Raw genomic sequence first — 21,514 nt, 5'->3', positions numbered from 1 at the left:
CATGTTGCTAAAATACCCCAAAGAATGGGTCATTAGGAGAATGAGAGAAACTGTTCCCTGTATGAATAAGGGCTTTTTTATGTCAGCTTTGATGAGGTAATGCATGTAATGTAGTGTTATTGCAGAGAGGAAAAGCAGTTGTTCATCTAAAATTTCCAGAAACAAAGCATCTGGTTTTTAAAATAATTATTGTTATTTAAAACTACATTCTTATTTTTCTCCTTTACCTAATTTTGAGCTGTTCCTCAGTATATGAATGTGGAGATTAAGTGTGATCCTTCAGAGATATCTAAGCTTCTTATCAGCAAGGATGGTTTAAAGTGATGTTGGTATCCACAATCTTTCATTAAGTTGAGGTGTGCATTTAATTATACAGGGGCATAATTAAATTTTCAGTCCTTTGAGTCAGAGACTTTGTGAGTGGATCTCAAAGATGCAGTGGCTGGCATCTGGTTCCTGTCAGAAAGTTGTAACCAACCTGTGACTGCCACACCTCAGCTTTGCCAGTCCAGAAACCATCACTGCACCTTGCAGTGACTTGAGAGTTGAGCATCACTGAACTGGGTGCAGCAGAATTCCCAAGCCATGCTCTTTTCTGTACATAAACTGCATGGAAATCTTCCAGACATCAAGTGTGTTTGTATTCTCATAGCTGAAGTTCTGTTTTCCTACCCTGATCATTTTCCCCATGGCTTTTTAAATCAGTGATTCCTTTTTAAAGCATTGGGTCTACAGCCCTCAAATCTGTTGTATTCCTCCTTTATGGCTGTAACTGCTCTGAGCATCAGCATCCTTTCTGAAACTAGAAATAGTGCCTCCTCTCTACTTGTCTTTTTTATTTTTTTATTTTTTCTCATTTGTTTGGACTCCAAAATATCTGTGAGAAGGAACAGGCTGCTGGGTTACATATGTGATGAATGCTGTACTTTCATCCTTCCTTACCAAATATTTGGACTTGAGGGGTTCTCTTGGTGGTGTTCTTTAACTGGTCTCTAAGGAAGGTGGGAAATGCATGTCACTTCTCACTGTCAGAAAAAAACATTTCAGAAAGTTCTGGCAAATTGTTCTCTGTGTATTGCTGTAGTTATACACCTGTTAATGGGAAGTGTTTCAGATAGAGGCCACTTTTAGGGATGGGGCTGTTTGGAGCCAAACAAAATGTGGTCTTGGTTGTAGTAGCTGGATTATGCTTGGTGTGAGGGATATAAACCTGCCCCCTGAGCATATATAAATAAATATTAAACAGCTGTGGCTTCAGTCTGATGCTTCTGGTACATTCATTTTGCCCAGCTGCACTGGGCTCAGTAGGAGAGGGATGTTTGATGCATGGGAGGGCAAGAATCAGAATTTCTGTGGGATTCTCTTGGATGCAGCTCCTCTCCCAGCCACCTCTGTGTGCAGCATAAAATCTGCAGGCACCCCAAGCCAGGCATAAAATAAGCACTTTTTGCATCTTGTGAAACAAAGCTTGGGGCTGTGTGATGTCCCCACCAGCAGCACAGCTTTGTTTTACCTGGTTTTTCAGTTCCAAAAATTGCATGCTTTAAAAAAAAAAAAAAAAAAGAAGAAGAAAAAGATAAATTGTTGAAAGCCACTTTTCTGTTGCTCTGCATGCTTTATCTCCTCCTGCTTGGCAACCTCCACACCTGCTGTTCTGACTACTAAAAATTGTCCTTTCTTTTGTCCTGTGGGTATTTCTGCCTAAGAGGAGAGGACAAAGGATTCACTAACATTTTCCTTGGTTTCTCTAAATTGTTACTTTCAAAATTAAGCTTTTGTTAGCAGTCCAGTGTTCTTGGGGTTGAAAATTCAGGGGTTTAATTAGAATAGCTGTGATCTAGGACAGTTGCAAAAGTACAGCCATGTAGTGCCCTTAAAACCAGCTTTTTAATGTATTTATGTGTGCAGGAGTGAAAAATAGCATTTTCTCCTCCAGTGTGAGGTTGGGTGTTCAGTCACAATGAGGCAAAAGAACAGGTGAAAAGGAAGTTTCTCCCATCTTCTACTGTGCATTTTTTTTCTTTCCAACAGTCCTTGGTTAAGGCTCCTCACTCAGTTTCCTTTTCCCTTAGCTGGAGTTTGCTTTAGGAACAACCTTCATTTGTGATGTTACTGAGAAATATTTCAGTATGTGAAACATTTGCAGGTGTTTTAAGAGGAGAGGCAAATTCTTTTGGGGTTGAACTTGCTGATGCTTGTGGGTCCCTCTCATCTTGATTCTCTGATTTCTCTGTTTTCTCCAGTGGGTGTTTTTCAACATTTTCTTTAACAAGAGGGTGAAGAAGATTTGACCAAAGTGTTTTCAGGAATTCAGAGTTATTTTCCTCTTAAGGGACTAGTTAAAGCTTTTAAAAATGAGGAACTGCTGCCTTTTGCACATGGAGGTGTTATCCTTGGGAAAGTTGGAATAATGCTGCCAAAATATTTGGAGTTCAGATCCATCTATGTCAGATAAGCTACACTTTGTGTTGGCATGGTTAAATGATCCCCATGAGGGGAAAAAAAGTATTTTTAACTCATTTTGAAATGTTTAGTTAGATTGTAAAGGAATGGAGTAATAATTTGTATTTGTAAAAGGAAACATCCTTTCTAAAGCTGGTGGGAAAAGGAAAAAAGTATTTATGAGAATTCTGATTTCCTTTGTATTTGATAAGATCAAATTAATGCTTTTCTGAGTTGACTTCAATTTTTGTTTAACTTGCTCCTCATATTTTTTCACTTTTGAACGAAATAACATTTGTAAATATTTACAGACCCAGAGTGGCAGAAGGTTAGAAACCCATCTGATTAGATACAGATGTTGATAATTGATGCCAAAGAATGTGAGAACGAACTAAAATTTAGATGTCAGACTTTGCACTGGGAGGTTTATTTTACAGAAGAGGCCATTTTGAAAGGAAAACATGTCAAATATGTTCCCAGAGAGACTATAGGTAGTTTTTGCTTTCTGTATATATACAGCTGACAGCATACTGGGGAAACCAAAAATGTGCTCACAGTTTTCACTAGATAAACTGCTGATATATTACTTTTTTCTCAAATGGATATTAAAAATACAGTAACCAGTTTTATTGCCCTTTTTACAGGTACACACATTCACAGGTTTTAGAGCTATACTGTAAAACAGAATGAGGGATCAGATCTGGGAGTTTTATAAAACCTGGCTGTTGTAAAACCTCTACTCTTACCATCAAAACTCATTTTATTTCTTAGTAACATCCTTAAAATTACTTGGACAAACTGTTTCACATAAACTAGTAGAAATTGTATTATTAAATTAAGACTTGGTAATGTTTTAAATTAAAGTACATTTGCTCTGGTTCTGTGCTGAAAGTAACTCAAAAAACACAAACAGAAGTTTCCCTAGAGAAGAGCCTTGCATTTCTTTAAAAACTGAAACTTGATTAACAGTAGAGATTTGTAATCACTTAAAAATGTATCTTATCCCTTTCTTAAACTCTCTTAAAATATTATTACACAACTGTGTATGTCTCCTTATCATTCCTGCCTCATGGGAGACTAAGACCATTCATCATTTCAGAGTGAAAATTCAGTTTTCTCAGATTGCCTTTGTGCATAGCTTGACAGTCTCACCCTGGCAGATTTATGAATTCATTAACAAAGCTCTTGGTGAGCTCCCACAGGTCTTAGATGTTGGGTTGTGCAAAATCCCCTCAGCTGACTCAGTAATCCAGGTGCACATCTGGACTGAGTTATTTCACCCAAAATAAGGGTCCTGGGTGGCTACAACAAACCTTTATCAGCTGCCTGTGCTCAGGCTGATTAAGCACATGCAAATGAGGAAATACAGATATTTTAGTCTCAGTGGTTTCAGAGCATTAGGGAAGGTTGCAGCTCTTGGCTGCAGAATGGATCTTGCTTAATGACTGAGAAAGTTGCCACTAACTTGTAGCTGAAGTTAATCAGTGTCAGTAAATCATCACAACTGCAGCTGTTATTTTTACAATATATTTTAAAATATACTTTGTGGACTGTCTCCACAAAGTAATTTAGGTATTTTTCCCAAAAAATGGGGTCTAATGTATACAGTAGGACAGTTGTAGGACAGACAAGGCAAAAATTTTCTGACCTTTATCAGCAATAAATCTAGGAAATGAGACATTTATTCTACCAAATGCAAGTATGTAATGAATCACTTATTTGCACTACAGCAACATTATGGTATCTTTAATATCTTTATTTGTTATTTACTTGCTTATTATTTATGCTTCTGTTTATATTTATTATTATACTTATTTGTTGTTTGCTTATTTATGTGTTTAAATTATTTAATATATTTGCATTATTATCTTTAATATCTTTAGATGTGCTACAGAGACAGTTTAGAGTTTGACTGTAAATAGTTTGTGCTCTCTTGTGGAACTTTCTCACCAGTTAAATTTTGTGATTATAAGGTCTGAATGCACCACTGACTCTCTAAAATTAATTCTCTTGTAATAAAAGGACTCTTTAACCTCTGTATCAGACTCTAGTCTGCCTTGTGCTTAGGGTGGGAGCTCCTAAAACCCATTTCCAGCTTGGATGTTTATGATGTGTCTCCCAGGGTGTTGCTGTGGGACAGTCCCCAAGGACCAACTAAATGTGTTGGTGAAAAGGGAAAGGGGTAAGAGGAGAGGAATGAGTGGCTTTGACAGCTGGCACTTGGGGCATGTGCAGGTTTCTTGGCCCCATCATGTTAATAACAACTTGAAGTTCACAAGATGACCTTCAGGCTGTACTTCAGAGCTTTGTTTTTTAGGATTCATGCATGTTGTCTCTTCTTGACTGTTTGGAGAGCAGCTGTGGGAAATAACAAACACAGAAGGGTGAAATCATAACCCAGAAGCTTTTCCACCAGCAGCTCCTTTTCATGGGTAGTTTCCAGTAAGACAGCTCTCAATTTTAACCTAGTGTCGGTTTTCCATAAACATTTTGTTGAGGTTGCTGCAGTGTGAAACCACATGTTTTCTTAACAATCAGGTTTTCTGCCATGCCAGTTACATTGCTTCCTTTGTAATAAGTCTGTAATTTCATTGCAGTGGCATTCATGAGCACATACTGGATGCATTTTAAGCCCTCTCCAATGTGAGAAGTGAACAGAGCTGGACCAGGAGTTAGGTTTGGATCGCAGCCTTTTCTTTTCCATCTAATTTTAAACAGCTTTCTCAACCACTCTCAGGCTCTGGTCATGTTATTCATCCTTTTGCTGCTGCCACAATGCCCCAGCATTGTCTCTCATGTAGCCTGATGCTTTTTTACCCATTGTGTTTTGTCTGTGTGTAGGTGTGCCTCTCTTGGTTTAACAGGGATTTATTCACCTCTGTGTCCTTGGAGTAACTGAGAACTAGCAGAAGCTCTGTGGCTCTCTGCACTTTGGTAATGCTGTTTTTATTTCTCTCAGAACTGGCAGCTGTTGGGATGTTTATTAGGACTTTCAGGGCACTAAGGAAATACAAACCACTGAAAACAAAATGATGCTGGAGTTACTTGCACAATCTTGCTATAAAGCATAGAGGCAGATAAAAGAGGGGGCATAGAAGGTGTAATAAGGATGTTTTTTAAGGAAAGATTGCAAGGGGTGTAAGCTGTTAGCCTAAGAAAAGGGAGAGTGAAGATATGATAGCACTTCTTTTATGAATTAATTAAAAGATTGATGCAAAGAGGTGTAACCAGTGTGTCTGCAGGTAAATCATGCACAGCTCCACTGCTGATAGAGAGGCTTAAAGCAAAGCAAAGGAGCTGCAAGCTGAGCATAGGGAAACCTTTCTAGGATAGAGGAACACTCAAGAATTCCCCAGAAGGCTTAGAAAACCACTGCTGGTGGGAATCCTCTGAACTGCTAAGAATGGTTTAGATGTTCTTAATCCTATGGCAGGAAAAAGGAATTAAATGATCTCCTGAATTGCCCTATTTTCTGTTCTAGGCAGAGAGAAAACTTGTGAGGCAATAGTGCTGATGTGTTTAATAAATTCTCTTGCTCTAGCTCCTTTGTTCTTCTTACTAAACCAAAAAAAAACGCAAAATGTGCATTGTTTTTCAGACATCTCTTCTAAACATAGCTTTTCTTTTCCTTCAAAGTCAGGGGAAAAGAATTCTTTCATCAGAATCTTCCCTCATGGAATGGTTGTTTCTCTTGGCAGCTTTTCTTTGCAGTGATTCACTGATTCCCTTCAAGAAAAAGACAGCTAGATAAAACTATGAGGATAACCAAAGCAGTGTAGGTAGGAACAGTGTGAGAGCTAAAATGTCACAGAAAAGTAAAATCTGCCATAATGAGCTCATACATTTCTGTGGTGCCCTTGATCATAACATTACAGCACCTTCCCTCTGAGTGCTGCTCTCTTTGGATCATGTGTGGCTGCATCTTCTGTGAGGAAAAGCAATATTTTGGACAGAATCCTTATTCCTGAGAAGAGAGCAAAAATCATCAGTGAGGACCTTTTCTATTCCACATTAGACATGTGTCATGGTTTAACCCCAGCCTGCAACTAAATGCCAAGCAGCTGCTTGCAGAATAAAAATAATAAATAGTGAGAGAGGGGAATAAGGAGAAGATGTGGACAAACAGTGGGGAAAAAGAGCCTCTAAAAATGCAATTCCTCAACTATTTCTTTAGTCTGCTTTCTGGGGTAGCTGCAGAGATATTTGTGATTGCCAACAGAAGGGAGGAGGTGGTGTGAGGGTACAAATCTTAAAGGAGGAAGAAAAGGGTGGGCATCATCCTTACCTCTACAGTGACCACAAATAAGCTTAGAATGGTGCATTAAAAATGAAAACTGGTGTTTTAAACCACTCTTCTTATTGCTGGTTTTCTGAACTAGAAGGAAAACAACCACACAGACTGCAGACCCTCAAGTTCTACTAAAAAAAAAAACAAAAAAAAAGAGACAACTGAATCTTCCTTTCCTTGGTCCTTCAGCTGTGATGTTCTGATTTTAAAATGCCATCAGTCTTTAATAATAACAATAAATGATAATTTATTTATCTAGATCACTGCTAATTACCATGTTTCTGCCTCCTTTATTCTGCCTGGAATCAGGAAATACTGTGTATGATTCAGGCTCTTCCTTGTAGCACATCACCTGTTGTCCTGCACATCTCTTCCAGGGGCTGAGTGGATCTCTAATAGCTCTGAGATGTCACCATGGTACTGCATGAAATACAATGGCTTTAGCCAGACAGCAGCATATAAAACCTCAAAAAAAAGGAGTGAACAGTTACTTGTATTTCTGACCTCCAAAAAAATAGTCTTATTCCATGTAATGATCAATGAAGCAATAAAATTATTGCTTATTAAGTTATAAAATATACCTATATACCTAGATGTATGTATGCATTCATTTACACAGATTCTGTCACTCTGCTGGTTCCTGATGTGCAGCTTTTTTTGTCTAGTCCCCCACTCTGATCCTCCCAGCTGACACTCAATAAAACACAAGCATTGCATGATTTGGATTAAAATGCCAATTTCACTCTTGTCCATTCTGTTGGATATAACTGAATAAATTTCCCTCCCTGAAAAGCTTCTAGATTTGCACCTACAGTGCTGTTTAAGAAATTAGCAGTGAGTCTGTACTCAGTTACTAACAGGATTGTATTTTCCAAGACATGCACTTGATTTCCAGACTGAGTTATTCTTCCATAAGTGATGAGAAGCTTTTTTTCATCATTCTCACTGCCTGCTCAAATTGCATGCTACTAAAGTGAGATATTTTACAGGCATCTCCTACATTATGACTATCTTTAAGCTGCTTTAGTCAACAGCCCTGAGAGAAATAAAATTAACTTTGCCATAAACCCATAGTGATCACATTAATAATATTTATCTCCTTAATTATTTATTAATTGGAATGCATATTAACCATGCCATTATTTTATCTGCATCAACATCAAACTCACAAGTTTGGAATTCCCTGGATTATCTCATTTACTTCTAAAAATGTTCTTACATTTTTCAGGTCCTCTGAAAGTTGCCATTGTTTTCCAACAAACTGAAAAAATTACATATATTACCCCCTGTTATTTCTGCTGAAATAAGTAGTTACAAATTACACAGAATTGCAAATATCTAATTACAGACCTTAGTACCAACTCATTAATGTCACCCTGAATTATTCTTGATATGGAAATATTTAATAGTCTCAGCTATACCAAACATCTTTGTCGTCCCAGATACACAACAGGAGTGCTTATTGATCTCTTCTTAATTAACTGCTATGAAGGCCAAGATTTCCCTTAGTATTGAATCACTACCAGAATTCCTGCAGCTTTGGTTTACTCAGGAAATTATCAAATTCCTTTCATTGCTATCAATATTGGCAATAGCTTGTTCTTTGTAGCTGTTTTTCTGTGATTAAATGCCTACATTCTCAACCTCTGGCTTATATTCATTATTATTCTCTTTCTTTCATACAATTCCAACTTTAAGTCTAGTTTTTTAATTTTTTAGTTTTCTAATTAATATGGAACAGGAAGAAGTTTTTTTCAAACTGTATTCATGAGAAATATTCTTACTTAGCATTCCTAGTTTATTACACTTTTATTTTCTTTTTACAGTGTTACAGTTTCTAATTGTTTTCCTCTGGCTTATTTTAAAGCTAGAAATGGTGCTCTGGGTGTTAATCATGCTTGCAGCAAACAGTGATTTCTTGTACAAAAGTTACACTGATTTTAGGTTTGTGATCTATATGCTAAGATAGCTCTTGGTGAATCTGCCTGTGCCATGAAGAGCATTTTGTTAGTGAGAAATCTTTTACCTCCCAACACTTTTTAGGTAGCACTGTGTCTCCCCTGCAGTGCCCACGTCTGCTGCTCAAAATTCAGTCACTCCTGGTGTGCTCATTTTCACCCCTCCCCCTTTTGTTACGTGCAGGTGTAATTGTTTGGGGTGTTTAATTTGGTTCAGTAGGTTGTAGCAGACACCAGCTAGTAAACCATGTAGTATTTATAGGATACAGCATTTATTTCATAAGCATTTGGCAAAATGTGTCTGTTGAGGTGTGGGGAGCAGTGTAATTTTTACAGAAATTGCCATTTCCCTTTCTTTTTTTTCCCCAAGCTGCTTGATTGTAAACACCTTAGAACAATTTTGGCAGTGCAGGAGTTGGGCTCAGCTTGCTGCAGCCCCCCTGGGTCATCCTGTGTGTGGCTCAAGAGCACACAGAGTTCATGTAAAAGGCAGAAATTACCTCTTCTTGTGCCCTGATGTCGTGTGAACCCAGGATCTGGAAACCTCCAAGAGTTAGTTGGGTTGATCAGTGATGGCAGTGATGCCTGGAGAGGCTGCCTGGAACAGGGGATAGACAGAATTAAAGGAATAAAGTAATTGTTTATAAATGGCCTTCAAAGGATCCACCTGGGGTGCACAAGGGTGCACTCAAGATGGACAACAGTCATGAGTTTTCACACTTTTATAACTTTTGGTCCATTTCCATATTGGGGTTAATTGTCCAGTTACATCTCCTGGTTATGCAATCCCATCCTCTCCCTTTGCTCTCCTCAATTTGATGTTGTTTGCACTTTTTGGGCCTGAAGCTGCAGCAGTGTCCTTGGTTCTCAGGCTGGAAAAGGATTGTTTTGTCTGGCTGAGCTATGAGGAGAGCTTGCTAACACTTTATGTGGAGTTCAGAGTTATGTGGTGATGCAGTAAAACCTGGAAAATGTGACAGCTGAACCTTGAGGCATCAGCAGGACTGGAACCACCTGCTCCTGCTCACCCTGGGGTGGCACCTGGGACAGTCCTTGCTGCTGTTGAATCCTTGTGAAGAGAAGAGCTGGGGCTCACCCTGTCTGGGAAACATCCAGGAGATCCTTTGTGGGAGGGCTGCCAGTCAGATCAAGCTGCATCACTTCTCCCTGTCCTAGCAAAACAGCAAATAATAATCCCATGAAAGGCTCTGATTCTAATGAAAAGACATTTTTTCAAGTGTTTCCAGCCATCTCAGTTGCTTGACCCACTTTCTGAGCCACTGCACCCTCTAATGGGGTAAAACAGATTGACTTGCAAAGCAGCCAGTTTGTTTTCCTGTTGTTTATTCCTTTCTAGCCCTTACACATATAGTACAATAGCTTGTTCTTGTGCCAGTAAAACAAGCACAGTTCTGCTGGGTGTAGATTACAGGGGACATATGAATATTCAGTAAAGACTCTATATGATTCATCTCTAGCCTGGGTTAATGAAAAGCATGTAAACAGCTTGATATATCCATGGTGAAATGAAAAAGGAATTTTAATCATAGAAAGGAGAATTTATTTCACTTCTAAACCCAGAAAAATTATTATTTTTTTTCTCCTACTGTGTGAAGCCATCTCATTTTACCAAAGCTTTGTGGGAAAGTGAACATTTGAACAGTGGAAGGAGATGAAACAGACAATCATGATGTTGTATCTCGTCCAATAGGTAATTCTCTAATGGACCAAGAAAGCCAACGATGACAAGTTGTGGTCAACAGCCCTTGAATGTGCTGATGGTTCTACTCTCATTAGTCTTGTCAGCAGGTAACTTTTATAATTTATCTTTTACAGATGTGTGCCACAATGAAAAAATAATTGCAATTGAATACTGGCTTCCTACAAAACAAACAAGACCAAATGGTTTTTAATTGCATAATAAATAAATCATAGAATAGTTAGGGCTGGAAGGGACCTTCAAGGTCATCTAGTTCCAATATAAATGAAGCCTCTTCATATTTAAAAACTGAAACTGGAATTTGAAATGGAATTGATAATTCACTTTGAGGACAAAGCAGACTAGAAAGTTGAAAGAGGAGCTTTATTTCTTTGGATATGCTGTTTTTTCAGCTCACCTAAAAGAAAATAACAATTTCTATAGCACCATAAAACACATCCATTTTGCTAAATAACCATCCCCTGGAAGCAAAGCAGCTCAGGCTCCAGTTGTGTGTTTGTCTTGTGCACACCAGGGAATGTAAAGCACCTGAAGGACTGAACTTGGAATGTGTGTCATTTTCCTGGATCTGAAGAATTGACTGGACCAGAGATGTTTCTCCTGATGCTTGGTAGTTCTGCTCTAGATGTTTGCTGTTAGCACAGAGGAAGGGTTTGTGTGATTAGACTGAGAATTAGTTGAGTGCTTTGATTTTTGGTTCTATCTGTTCATCAGAAGTCATTTATGGCATTAGGGTTTTTTTTTAATCAGGAGTGAATATTCAACATAAAATTTTTAAAGGTTTTCAGTCCAGATAGGTTTGGTCTTACAGGCTTTTAGTTCAGTATCTTTTATCCTCAATTCTTGAGGCAGTTTTTAATACAAAAAGACATTTGTCAATCACTGCTCCTCATTCTGTTGCAGTACATCACATCCCCAACCACCACAGTTAAAATTTTCCTAGGCACCATGTTTCCTAAAGTATCCTTGTGCTGCAGTCAAAATTGTTACTACTGAGTCAGTGTCTTTAATATTCATCAAATATTAATATTCATATCCTCACCAGTTGGTTCAAGCATGTGTTTTGTTGCCCACAGTCTCATTGCTTGTTTGCAGTGTTCAAGTTGACTCTTGCTAATGATAGTTCATTGTTTAGCTCTGACACAGCCCTTTTGCTAACAGTGCTGTAATGTTATCAATTAGAGCACTTCTTCTTGGGTTAAATCATTGCTTTCCTTTAGAGCCCTTCCCCTGAAATTCCATGTATGGTGCTGCATTCCTAGTTATGGAAATGTCCTCCTGCTCTGATGGGCTGGGATCAGGCACAGGGGATGGAGCTGCTTTTTTGTCTTCCTCTGGGCTAAAAAAAATTCAAAAATCTACCTCCCTGGTGTAGCAATGAACTTAGTTATCAAGAAGTCTTTAATGAAGTGATCAAACAGGGATCAAACATTACAAAACTGTTCCAGCTGCTCCAGCCTCTTCTGTCCAATTTTAAGTTTTTATACCTTTGTCACTCTTTTTAGGGGACTTTTTCTAGAGCTCTCCTGAGGTCCCACTCCTCCAGTCCATTTCCTCAAGATGATACAAATACCTGTGCTGGAGTTGAGTGGGACACTGTGACTGCACTGTGCATGCAAATATCTGTATTCAGCCACTGGTGTATTCTCTCAAACCCAGACTTTTTCCTTTTTTTTTTTCTTTTTTTATTTCTTTTTTTCTCTTTTATAAGTACTGGCTGAAGTGCAGTGTTTTTATTTGAAACCAATTACACACAGCTTTTACTTCTTATATAATTTATTTATTATCCTTGATAACTATTGGCTTTGTAAATGTGTTTCTTATCATTTTGTTGCTCCTTGGCTATTGGTGTTTTATTGTCTGATGTCCTCTATTAACATCTAGAGTCTAGGTTTGATTTAAAATGATCACAAGGCTTTCATGCCAGCCCAACTCTGTTCTCTCCCTGTGGAATTTTGCCATTATCATCTATAGGAAGGGGATTAGGTCATGGATAACTCACAACACATTTTACAGGAGGAAATTTATTATTATTCTTCAGCCAGTCAATGTAATATTTTTGTCCAAGACAGATGAGTTTCCATGAAGGAAAACTACTGGTTTTTTGCAGTGAAGGATGGGGAGGTGAAAAAACAAAGGATGCTACTCTCACTGGAATAATATGAACCTCATTTTTAACCTGGGCTAAAATAAAAAAATCTAATTCAAGACTCCCTTTGAGTGCCCTAGATTTATGGATTTACACCTCTAAGATCTTGCTTTACTTCCAAGTCTTTGGTTTTTTAAGATTAATAATCTTAGTAATCAATTTCTGGGTTGAGAATGTGAAACTTGAGGTATTTTATTTCAGTGCTAGCAAGATCACAGTGATGTTTTAGGGGTTGTGAGCACTTACTGGTTTTACTGGGCACACAAGGAATGCATAATAAAGGGAGGAGCAGCACCATGCTGGAAGAGATTTTCTGACCAATAACTCTTTGGTTGGCCTTGCAAATGTTGATGCTTACTCATTTTAAGGGATTGAGACACATTTATAAAATCAGTGCTGACAGCAAGGTTTATATTAACAAGCAAAAATCATCAGATTATTTGCACATTACAGCATTTTTTTCTTTGAAGTAGGAAATTAGCATCCACACAGCAAGTTAACATGTGGTGGAATGCATACATATGAATATTTCTGTGGTTCCATATGGAAAGCTTATAAACACCAGCTATTCAGAGAGTCTTGGGACTTTAAAAATTTAGTATCTAAATTAAAAATGTACATCAGGCAGATCTCTAGCTGTGACCAGATAGAGAAGTAACAGTTTGACATTTGCTGGCTTTGTAGTTTTTAAGGTAAAGTAGGCAAGTCTTGTGATGATGAAACATGACAGACTGTTCTCTTGAAATCACTTGGAACAGAGAGAGAAGCATCTGTATCAATTGTTCAATAACTGGTTTCAAAAACAGCAGGAGAATTTGCAGTTGCAGCTCCACTTCAGACACAGCTGCACCTTTGAACAGACAATTTCAGGCCTTTACAGGTACAGTACTTTCATCTGAAGTATTGCTATAGAAATAAGGTCCTTTGAACCTGAGGATTTAAGCAAAGTTATTCTTAGGGGAAAAAAAAAAACTTGGAAGAAAATAAATCCCACTTTGTTTATTGGCTCTCTGATCTGCAGAGGAGCAAAGGCAGCAACTGAAATGGCACAGATTGCAAAAAATTGGGAAAGTGTTTTCTCTGTGTGCCAGGTCTGGCTGGGATGGGGTCAAGGCTGTGTTTTAGCAGGTGACCAAAGCAGTGCTGGTATCACAGCCCTGCTGAGCCAGGCTGGCCAAGGTGGTTTCTATACCATGGGATGGATGCTCAGCTATAAAACTGGAGTGGGAGTTTATCCAAAAATTGCTCAGGGACTGGCTGGACATCAGTCTGCTGGTAGTGATTGCTTTAGCCTCACTTGTACTTTGTTTTTTGTTGTTGATAGTGGTGTGGGGTGATTTCTTATTTAATATACATTGTTTATCTCAACCCATTATTTTTTCTTTGCCTTTCTGATTCCCTGGCCCATCCCAAGGAACAAGCAAGCAGCTGTGTGGTGTTCAGCTGCCCAGCAGGGATAACCCAGCACACACTGACTGCCAAGTTCAGAGTGGGATTCAGTCATCACATCAAGCATTTATTTTATCACCAACACATTTTGCTATTTAAGGATTTGCTTAGGACTGTTTTATTGCAGATGTCCCTCCTCCTAGGACCTGATGTTATCTTTATTCTCCCTTCCTTCTGTAATCATGCTTTCCTCAGTTTTCATTCTCAGAGAAGTTTGGGGATTGTTTTATTTTTGAAAAAGGGCAAAGGAGCCATGCAGGGGTCAGGGGACACTTCCACCTGTGCAATTAAACAAAACTCTTGGCAGTGGTGAGCAGCCTTAAGTGCAACCCAGAAGGCTCCCTCCAAACATCAATAAATTCTTTTTCAGTGTGAGGGAGACTGAGCACTGCCACAGGTGGAGGGTGTGGAGTCTCCATCCTTGGAGATACTCAAAAGCCATTTGGACACAGTTCTGGGCAGCAGGTGGCCCTGCCTGAGCAGAGGATTTGCATGAGATACCTCCAGAGGCTCCTTCCAGCTGCAAACATTGAGGTTTTTCACAAGATAATCTATTCTGGCACACTGTTATTATTGCTGTGTTAATTAAGGAGGGGTGCAGCAAAGTACTTGTTCAAACAAACTCATTCCCTTGCTGTGTGGATTTTGTGACAGAATTTGAACATGGAGATTTTTGTCACAAGAGTTACAGAGGGTGTTGAAAACCTAAGTCTAAAGAAAGTTTCTTCCCTGATAATAGCATTCCTCACATTTGGAACACATGTTTTTTTCCCCAAGTAGGGTAAGGTAATTCATTTTCTCAATATGTGTATTTCTTTAGAAATAGCTTTCTTCCAGCACCTTCAGTTCCTGACTGAATTAATCTACAAAAGTGATTTCTTCTTTTGTGCAAGTAATGGTGCCAGGTATGTGTGTGCAAACATAAATATTTAGAATGGGCTTTCTTGACTCAGACTGCAGTACAAGATTACCTTGTTGACAGTTTTGGGGTCTGTTTTTTGTTCTAGGCTCCCCCTCCTTATACACAAATAAAGAAGTGATCTCCACTGTCACAATCCTTTAAAACCTGTCTTGAAATGAATGTATTTTATAAAATTGACAAAGAAGTGTTAGGAATAGGCTTTTTTTTTTAGCAAAGCAGAGAAAAATAAGGGTTGGACAGATAAGGTGCACAGATGCAATTGCAGATCAAGAGGGGCCCTGTGCAGAGGGGTACAGGGCAGTTCAGCTAAATCCATTCAAGTCATAATGTGTAAATTGTACTGGCAAACTGACAGAAAACTTATGCACCAGATTACAAGGGTTAATTCTGTCAGTCCAGAGTGAATCTATCACTTATTAATTGGTGTAACCTTATCAAGTGCAGCTGCCCACAGCATTGCTGAGCCTCAGTCCTCTAAAGGAAAAACATTTCACTGCTAAGAGGATTCAGACTCGGCTTCCAAATTTCACTTTCCTCAGAGCTTAAGCCCTTTGGGGTGTCTGTGGGGTACATGTACTCTTAAATGATGCTGTAATGCCTATCATAACACAAATTGTAAATGTAGAACCAAAAACTGACTCCTAAAAGTCTCTCAGGAAGCTGCATATGGTTGGTAACAACCATTTTGGAAGGGATCTCTATCCTGCCCCTCTGTACAATTGAAAAGCTCAGGGAAACTAAGATGATAAAAGGATATCTATGGACAGCTTCCTTTTTCCTCCCAGTAAAAGTGATGGTGAAATCAGTGGGACACATGACTGCAAAAAATAAAAAAGTTCTCAGAATTGTAATAAACTCTTTACATGAGAACTTGTTGAAGAAGAAATGTAAGAGCTCCCAGGAGCTAATTAATATTATATTAATCATATATTATTATATTATTACATTATTATATTATCATATTATCATATTATTGTATTATTATTATTAGTTCTGCCTATTTGCAAATTCAGAGTTTTCAGATTTGTTATATGTTTCTGATAGAATATTCCTTATTTTGATTGACCTTTAGAGAATATGAAAATAAATCAGGAACAGTTGACCTAGTGCCATCAAACTTTTATTGCAGTTTCTACATAGACTTTTTGTTTTTATTAAGTTGTCCCAGGGAAATAAAACATGATACATTGTTTAACATATATTTAAAACAGCAGTATGATAACATTTCCCTAAATAGTTTTGTGCCTCTTAATGTGGAGGGCATTTCTTCCCTTCCTTTAAAACAAACAATGGTAATCAGAAACACAGAAGCGAAAAAATTCAAAATACAGCAGCAGTCTGAACATTGTTACCTTTAAGTACAAAACATTGAAAGTTCTGAACTACTGATGTTTTTCAGAAATGGACCAACAGCTTTGAGAAGTGAGAGTTGGTAGATGCAGTGACAGAAGTGACTGACACAGCCACTGTTGTTTCTGTTTTCCAGTGCTGTCCGCGCATTTTCGGGTCTGCGAGCCCTACACGGACTACAAAGGTCGCTACCACTTCGGGTTTCACTGCCCCCGACTTTCTGACAACAAATCTTACATCTTCTGCTGTCACCATAACAACACAGTGTTTAAATATTGCTGCAATGAGACAGAATTTCAGACTGTTATGCAGATGAACCTAACGGGGAACGCAGATGGATATATGCATAAGTAAGTAAATGAGATTTAAAGTGCTCTTCACCAAACTGTTCCTGGTCTAATAACAGAGTCTGAGGTGCACTTAATGATGGAAGAAATCAGAATGATTGCATCTACAGAAAACCACTACTAAAAGGTTTTTTGTTGTTGCAGAGCTCCTGAGAATATTTCAGCTCTGCTTGCTTTGCTTTGACGTGGGCTGTAAACATTGCAGGGAGAGTAAAAGTTGCATATAAATGTGACAAATAAAAAGTTACTTATAAAAGTTAGAAAAGTCTTTTCCCTGACCCTAATTTGATCCAAACTACGTTTAAATGTGCATTTTTAAATGTAAAAACAAACCCCAAAGCTGTTCATAGGTGAGAGAGGGAGTGAGCTGACATTTTCTGTATCAACCAAATGCCCTATTTGGAACCCCTGATGTTTTTGATCTCTTGTAACAAATCACTAGCCTTGGGGAACAGAATGTATTTGCTTTTATGCCAACATTGTGTGGTCTCCTTGCCTGTTACCTGGGATAATTCCATGTTCTGCTGAGGGCTGTCCCCCAAAATAAATGTCAGTAAATTTTTTTTACTTATAAAGGAAGGAAGTAGCAAGTAGATCTTTGTCACTGAATACCTATTTACAGGAACAAAATCTTCCCTTGTGGTCAGTTTCCTATTTAGTATTGGCATTCTGGCCACACAAACCTGCTGTGATTTCCCTTGGTGTAACCCCCAAGATCAAATTCTGATCAATCTGCTCTCCCTGCCATTTTATTCTGGTATTCAGCCCCTCCAGGACAGGGAAGGGGCAGACTGGTGTGCTGTATCCATCCCTGTGGGACAGCTGTGAGGAGATGCTGGTGCTGGAACACTGATGCTGGCTGCTCTAACTCACTGTGTGCAGCTGTGCTCGGCTTGTGGAGTCAGCAAAGCCTTGCCTTCCCTAAGAGCCACTCCTCACACAGACCTGCCCAGGGAAATTTCAGTCATGCATGGATGCAGAAGTTGCATTCTCTAAATTTACTGGTTGCTAAAGTGTCAATCACCTGCAAAGACAGACAAAAATAGACCCTACCCATATCTTTGGATCAATGTGGATCTATACTGTTGTGTTGCTTTATGTGCACTTTCATCCTTCAGGTGAAATTTCCTTGCCTTGGCTCTGTAGTGCATCTGGGACCATGAGGACAGATCACACAGAGCACTGGGAAGATGCTGCAGTACCAAGCCCATTAAAGAACATCCACTTTCTCCGTTTTTTGTGCAGCCCAGACAATCCAGCAACTTTCACCTGGGGCTCCCCAAATCTGTCAGCATCAATAGTTCCAGGAAATCCAGTAGAGTTTATATCCCCAGTGCTCCCAGCCAGTGTGTACTGTGCACATGCTGAAAAACCAGGGTGTGCTGATGTCAGGAGTCCTCACAGGACTCTCAGAACAGAAGGGTAGTCACAGACAGAATCTGCTCCACACTTACAGTGGTAATGAGCCTCAAGAATGGGCTCATGAGGCTGCTGCCCCCACACTTTTCCAGGTCTCTGTCCTGCACACATCACATTTGTTTTATTTCTTTCCTTGCACTGCTGACCACCCTGTCTCACAGAGGTCAGGGTGTCACCATCAAAGGCAGCTCAGACAAGCACACAGCCAATGCTTCAGGCTTTTCCCAGTGTCCCAGCAGCTCCTCTGGGCAGTCAAGGCTCTTCTGCCCTTCCTTTCAGCAGCACCCTGGAATGCAGAGGGCAACCAGCCCTCTCCAAGGTAGAGGAACAGTCCAGGCTGATTGCAAAAGATGTCCTGGGACACAGAGCATTTCTCTGCCTCCAGCATTGTTTGCCTGCTCACATCTGCACATGTGTGTGCAGAGAAATAAATCCAGGGGTCTTCAGATCACAGGGCTGTTGTGTATATGAGTTTGGAACAAAGAGGAGTTTGGATTTTGGTAAACTACAGCATTGATTTTGATAAAAATATTTAGAGCAAAAGATATTATATTAATTTTCATGTAGAAGTTTTTTTTTAAAGTCACCTTATTCACTTGTGATGGAGAAAGAGGTACCTGAGTAGTTTTTGTTGGTAAGATTTGTGGTTGAGAACCACCTGCAGACTGTTTCCCATCCAGCCCAGGAATTCCTAGGGACATCAGCTGTGTGTGAGCTTTGGCAAAGCTGTGTGACATCACACTGGACACACTCAGAAACCTCTGGAGGGGTAGCATGGAGAAGTGCAGGAATGGAACTGGTATTGCCTTGTTCCTCAGACATCTCCTCTGATAAATCTGTCAGGAGCAGGGGAATGAAGAGATGCTGCTTCCTACATCAAATTCCACCCATGGAGAGAGACAGACAGGAGAGAGATCTCCTCACCCTGAGCTCAGTGACACTGGCAGGAAACTTCCTGGTATTTTTAGAAGGAGCAAAAAGAAGTGAACCCTACATGCCTACGTTAAAAACATTGCTAAAAGCTTCTTACTTAATACTCTGACTTCATCATAGAGGATAATTTGGATTCTGATGCATCCAGGCTTCAGTTTACAGTGGCAAAGTCAGGTCTTTGTTTAGATCTAATTTCACACACCACTGAAAAAAAAAAAAAAGTCTGCTGAAACCTATTGTACTGTGGCAGGAGAGAATAATTTAAGATATGGGAATAGCAATGAACTGAAAAAAAAATGGATTATAGTTTTCAGGGAAGAGTGATTTAATATTATTGCTTGGTTTATTTCAATATTATTATTTGGTTTATTTTTCCCCTTAGCCATTCTTGTGATCACCAGAACAATTTTTTTGTTTTATAATACAGTTGAGGGAAAAAGTTAATGAAGTAACTTGTGACTTCATTGATATGGCACAGCACAAAAGGCACATTTGTCTTCACCAGTCCCACAGGGCAACTATGGCCACATTTATTTACATTTTTCCATTACTGTAACACAATATTTGTTTTTATAAAAGCAAAATATGGGAGTATTAGATCTTTGCAACCATTCAGATTAATTAGTCTGTAATATTTTTGAGTGTGAATAAGTCATTTAGTATTAAAAGTAGAGATACAAATGATGTCTAACAGACAGGAATAGCTCTGTTACCCAAAATATTTTCCCTTAGAACTGTCTAAGAAATTGTTTAGTTATTCTTAAAATAGTATCCACTTGAATCTAGTCTGTCTAGATTTCCTAGTCAGGTTTTCTGTTGTGCATATTCTGGTGGATTATCAGTAGAACTGCTATGATAGGGGTCCTCAGTCTGATACTGGAGCAATGTTCTGGCAGTCTATCCATGTTTTTCCTTATCTCTTAGTCCAGTTTCTCAGAGTGGAATGGCTTTTGCACACCTCATTCCAACACTGGCACCCAAAGCAATGTGAGAACAGAATAGCACCATCCTTCTCCAGGTACTGGATGTCCCTGCAGAAATGGCATTTGCTTGAGTAGCATTCAAAGAGTCATCTTTACAAGAAAGAAAAAATAAACCATCAATCCCACTACCAGTTGTTGCAAAGATATGTAATTTGGCAGGGAAGATCTCTCAGGTACAGCAGTAACAGATTCCTCAGGACTGGACAAAGGCCTGGAGAAATTATAAAAGAAAATTAGAGGGGAAAAAGTCTCATTTAAAGCATAGATGCAAAAATTGCACTGGTTTCTTCAGTACCAAGGATGTAACCTTCTATTTCCTAGGGACAGCCCCTTTTAATATTAAGGAACCATTCTGTGACCATCTGCCCACATTTAAACTCTGCAGCTGTAGAATTCAGAATTCAATTGTTTAGATTTGTTGTATTTTTTAAACCTGAATTCCCAAAAAGTGTTATTTTATTTTTTTTATTCATGTGCTGCATATAAAACTCAAGAAAATCTACTAAAAAGATACAGGTTAGTTATAAGCAGCTTATCTGTCCCAAAAAGTGAATTAATGAGATGGATGCAACTTGATACACCCTGTAATGGAACAGACCCTGTAATTTAAATCTCAGCAAATTTGGAATCTGTTCACACTTTACTTTTAGTAAAAATTGAACTTCTGCCCAAAAGAACAGGAAAACAAGATTTCAAGAATAAACTTTGACATTTAAATCATTCAGGTCAGTGAAATGAGACCAAGTCCTAGAAGTTTTTGGACTCTAGAGTCATCTTCTGTGTTTCAGGTCTTACTGTTGTTCTGTGTAAATAAGATTGTTTGTTTTCTAATGAGGACATCTTCTTGATTTGCAGGGCAGTTTTAATTTTAATTAGTAGCCTTCAGAAAAAGTAACATTTTCTACCACCATAACAGTTGGAGAAACAGAAGATACCAATGTATGCCATGTCCTTCTGAATACTAAACATACTATTTTTGATAATGCTCTTGTCCCATTGTCTGTTAATTAATATAAAGCAGCCTTTCATTTTTTGTACTTGTGAGTAACAGATGTTTTTTAGGAGGAGCAGATGAATAACTTACACATGATTAATGGAGTGCTGCTTAAAATTGGAACACTCAAAATAGCTCTAATTTTCACTAGTCAAAATTTTGGTGGATGGAATTAAATACCTAAAAATACAAACAAGTTCTTTTGAGTTTACTATAAGGAATGTTTTTGCCTCTCACATTGTTGCCAAAACAAATATGTTTTCTTAGTGTGGGTCAAATACAGCTAACCTGTGTGCAAAACGAATTCTATTGGCATTTATGATGAGTAAGAATAGATTTGTCCAAATGTTGGATTTGCCCAACCTTTGCTTGCCTTTTATTTATATTAACAGAAAATAGAAGAATTTATCCCCAATAGGACTAAATTTGCTGGAAGTCAAGAACAGCACTGCTGAGAAACCTGCATTAACCAGATCCTGTTCTACTTCCAAGGGCCTGAACTGCAGATTTTAGTGCTTTACTAAAGTCTACCCTCTGTTGTGTGAAGTTAGGGAAGTTAG

The 21,514-nt window shown here is 38.7% G+C and overlaps 1 protein-coding gene across 3 annotated transcripts in view; it reads left to right on the top strand.

Annotated features, from left to right (window-relative positions):
* SHISAL1 (shisa like 1) overlaps positions 1 to 21,514 on the top strand; it is a 68,232-nt gene that overhangs the window by 21,977 nt on the left and 24,741 nt on the right. For all 3 annotated transcript variants that reach the window (XM_056514301.1, XM_056514309.1, XM_056514294.1), the window contains exons 2-3: positions 10,400 to 10,497; positions 16,415 to 16,628. In XM_056514301.1, coding sequence (XP_056370276.1) covers positions 10,431 to 10,497; positions 16,415 to 16,628 — 281 coding nt within the window. In that variant the 5' untranslated portion in view covers positions 10,400 to 10,430. The remainder of the gene's footprint in view (positions 1 to 10,399; positions 10,498 to 16,414; positions 16,629 to 21,514) is intronic.

The sequence above is a fragment of the Oenanthe melanoleuca genome, chromosome 1A (genome assembly GCF_029582105.1).
Source record: "Oenanthe melanoleuca isolate GR-GAL-2019-014 chromosome 1A, OMel1.0, whole genome shotgun sequence".
In the NCBI taxonomy this organism is placed as follows: Eukaryota; Metazoa; Chordata; class Aves; order Passeriformes; family Muscicapidae; genus Oenanthe; species Oenanthe melanoleuca.
Note: the sequence above shows the minus strand (reverse complement) of the source record. Positions and strands in the feature narration are given on the sequence as shown.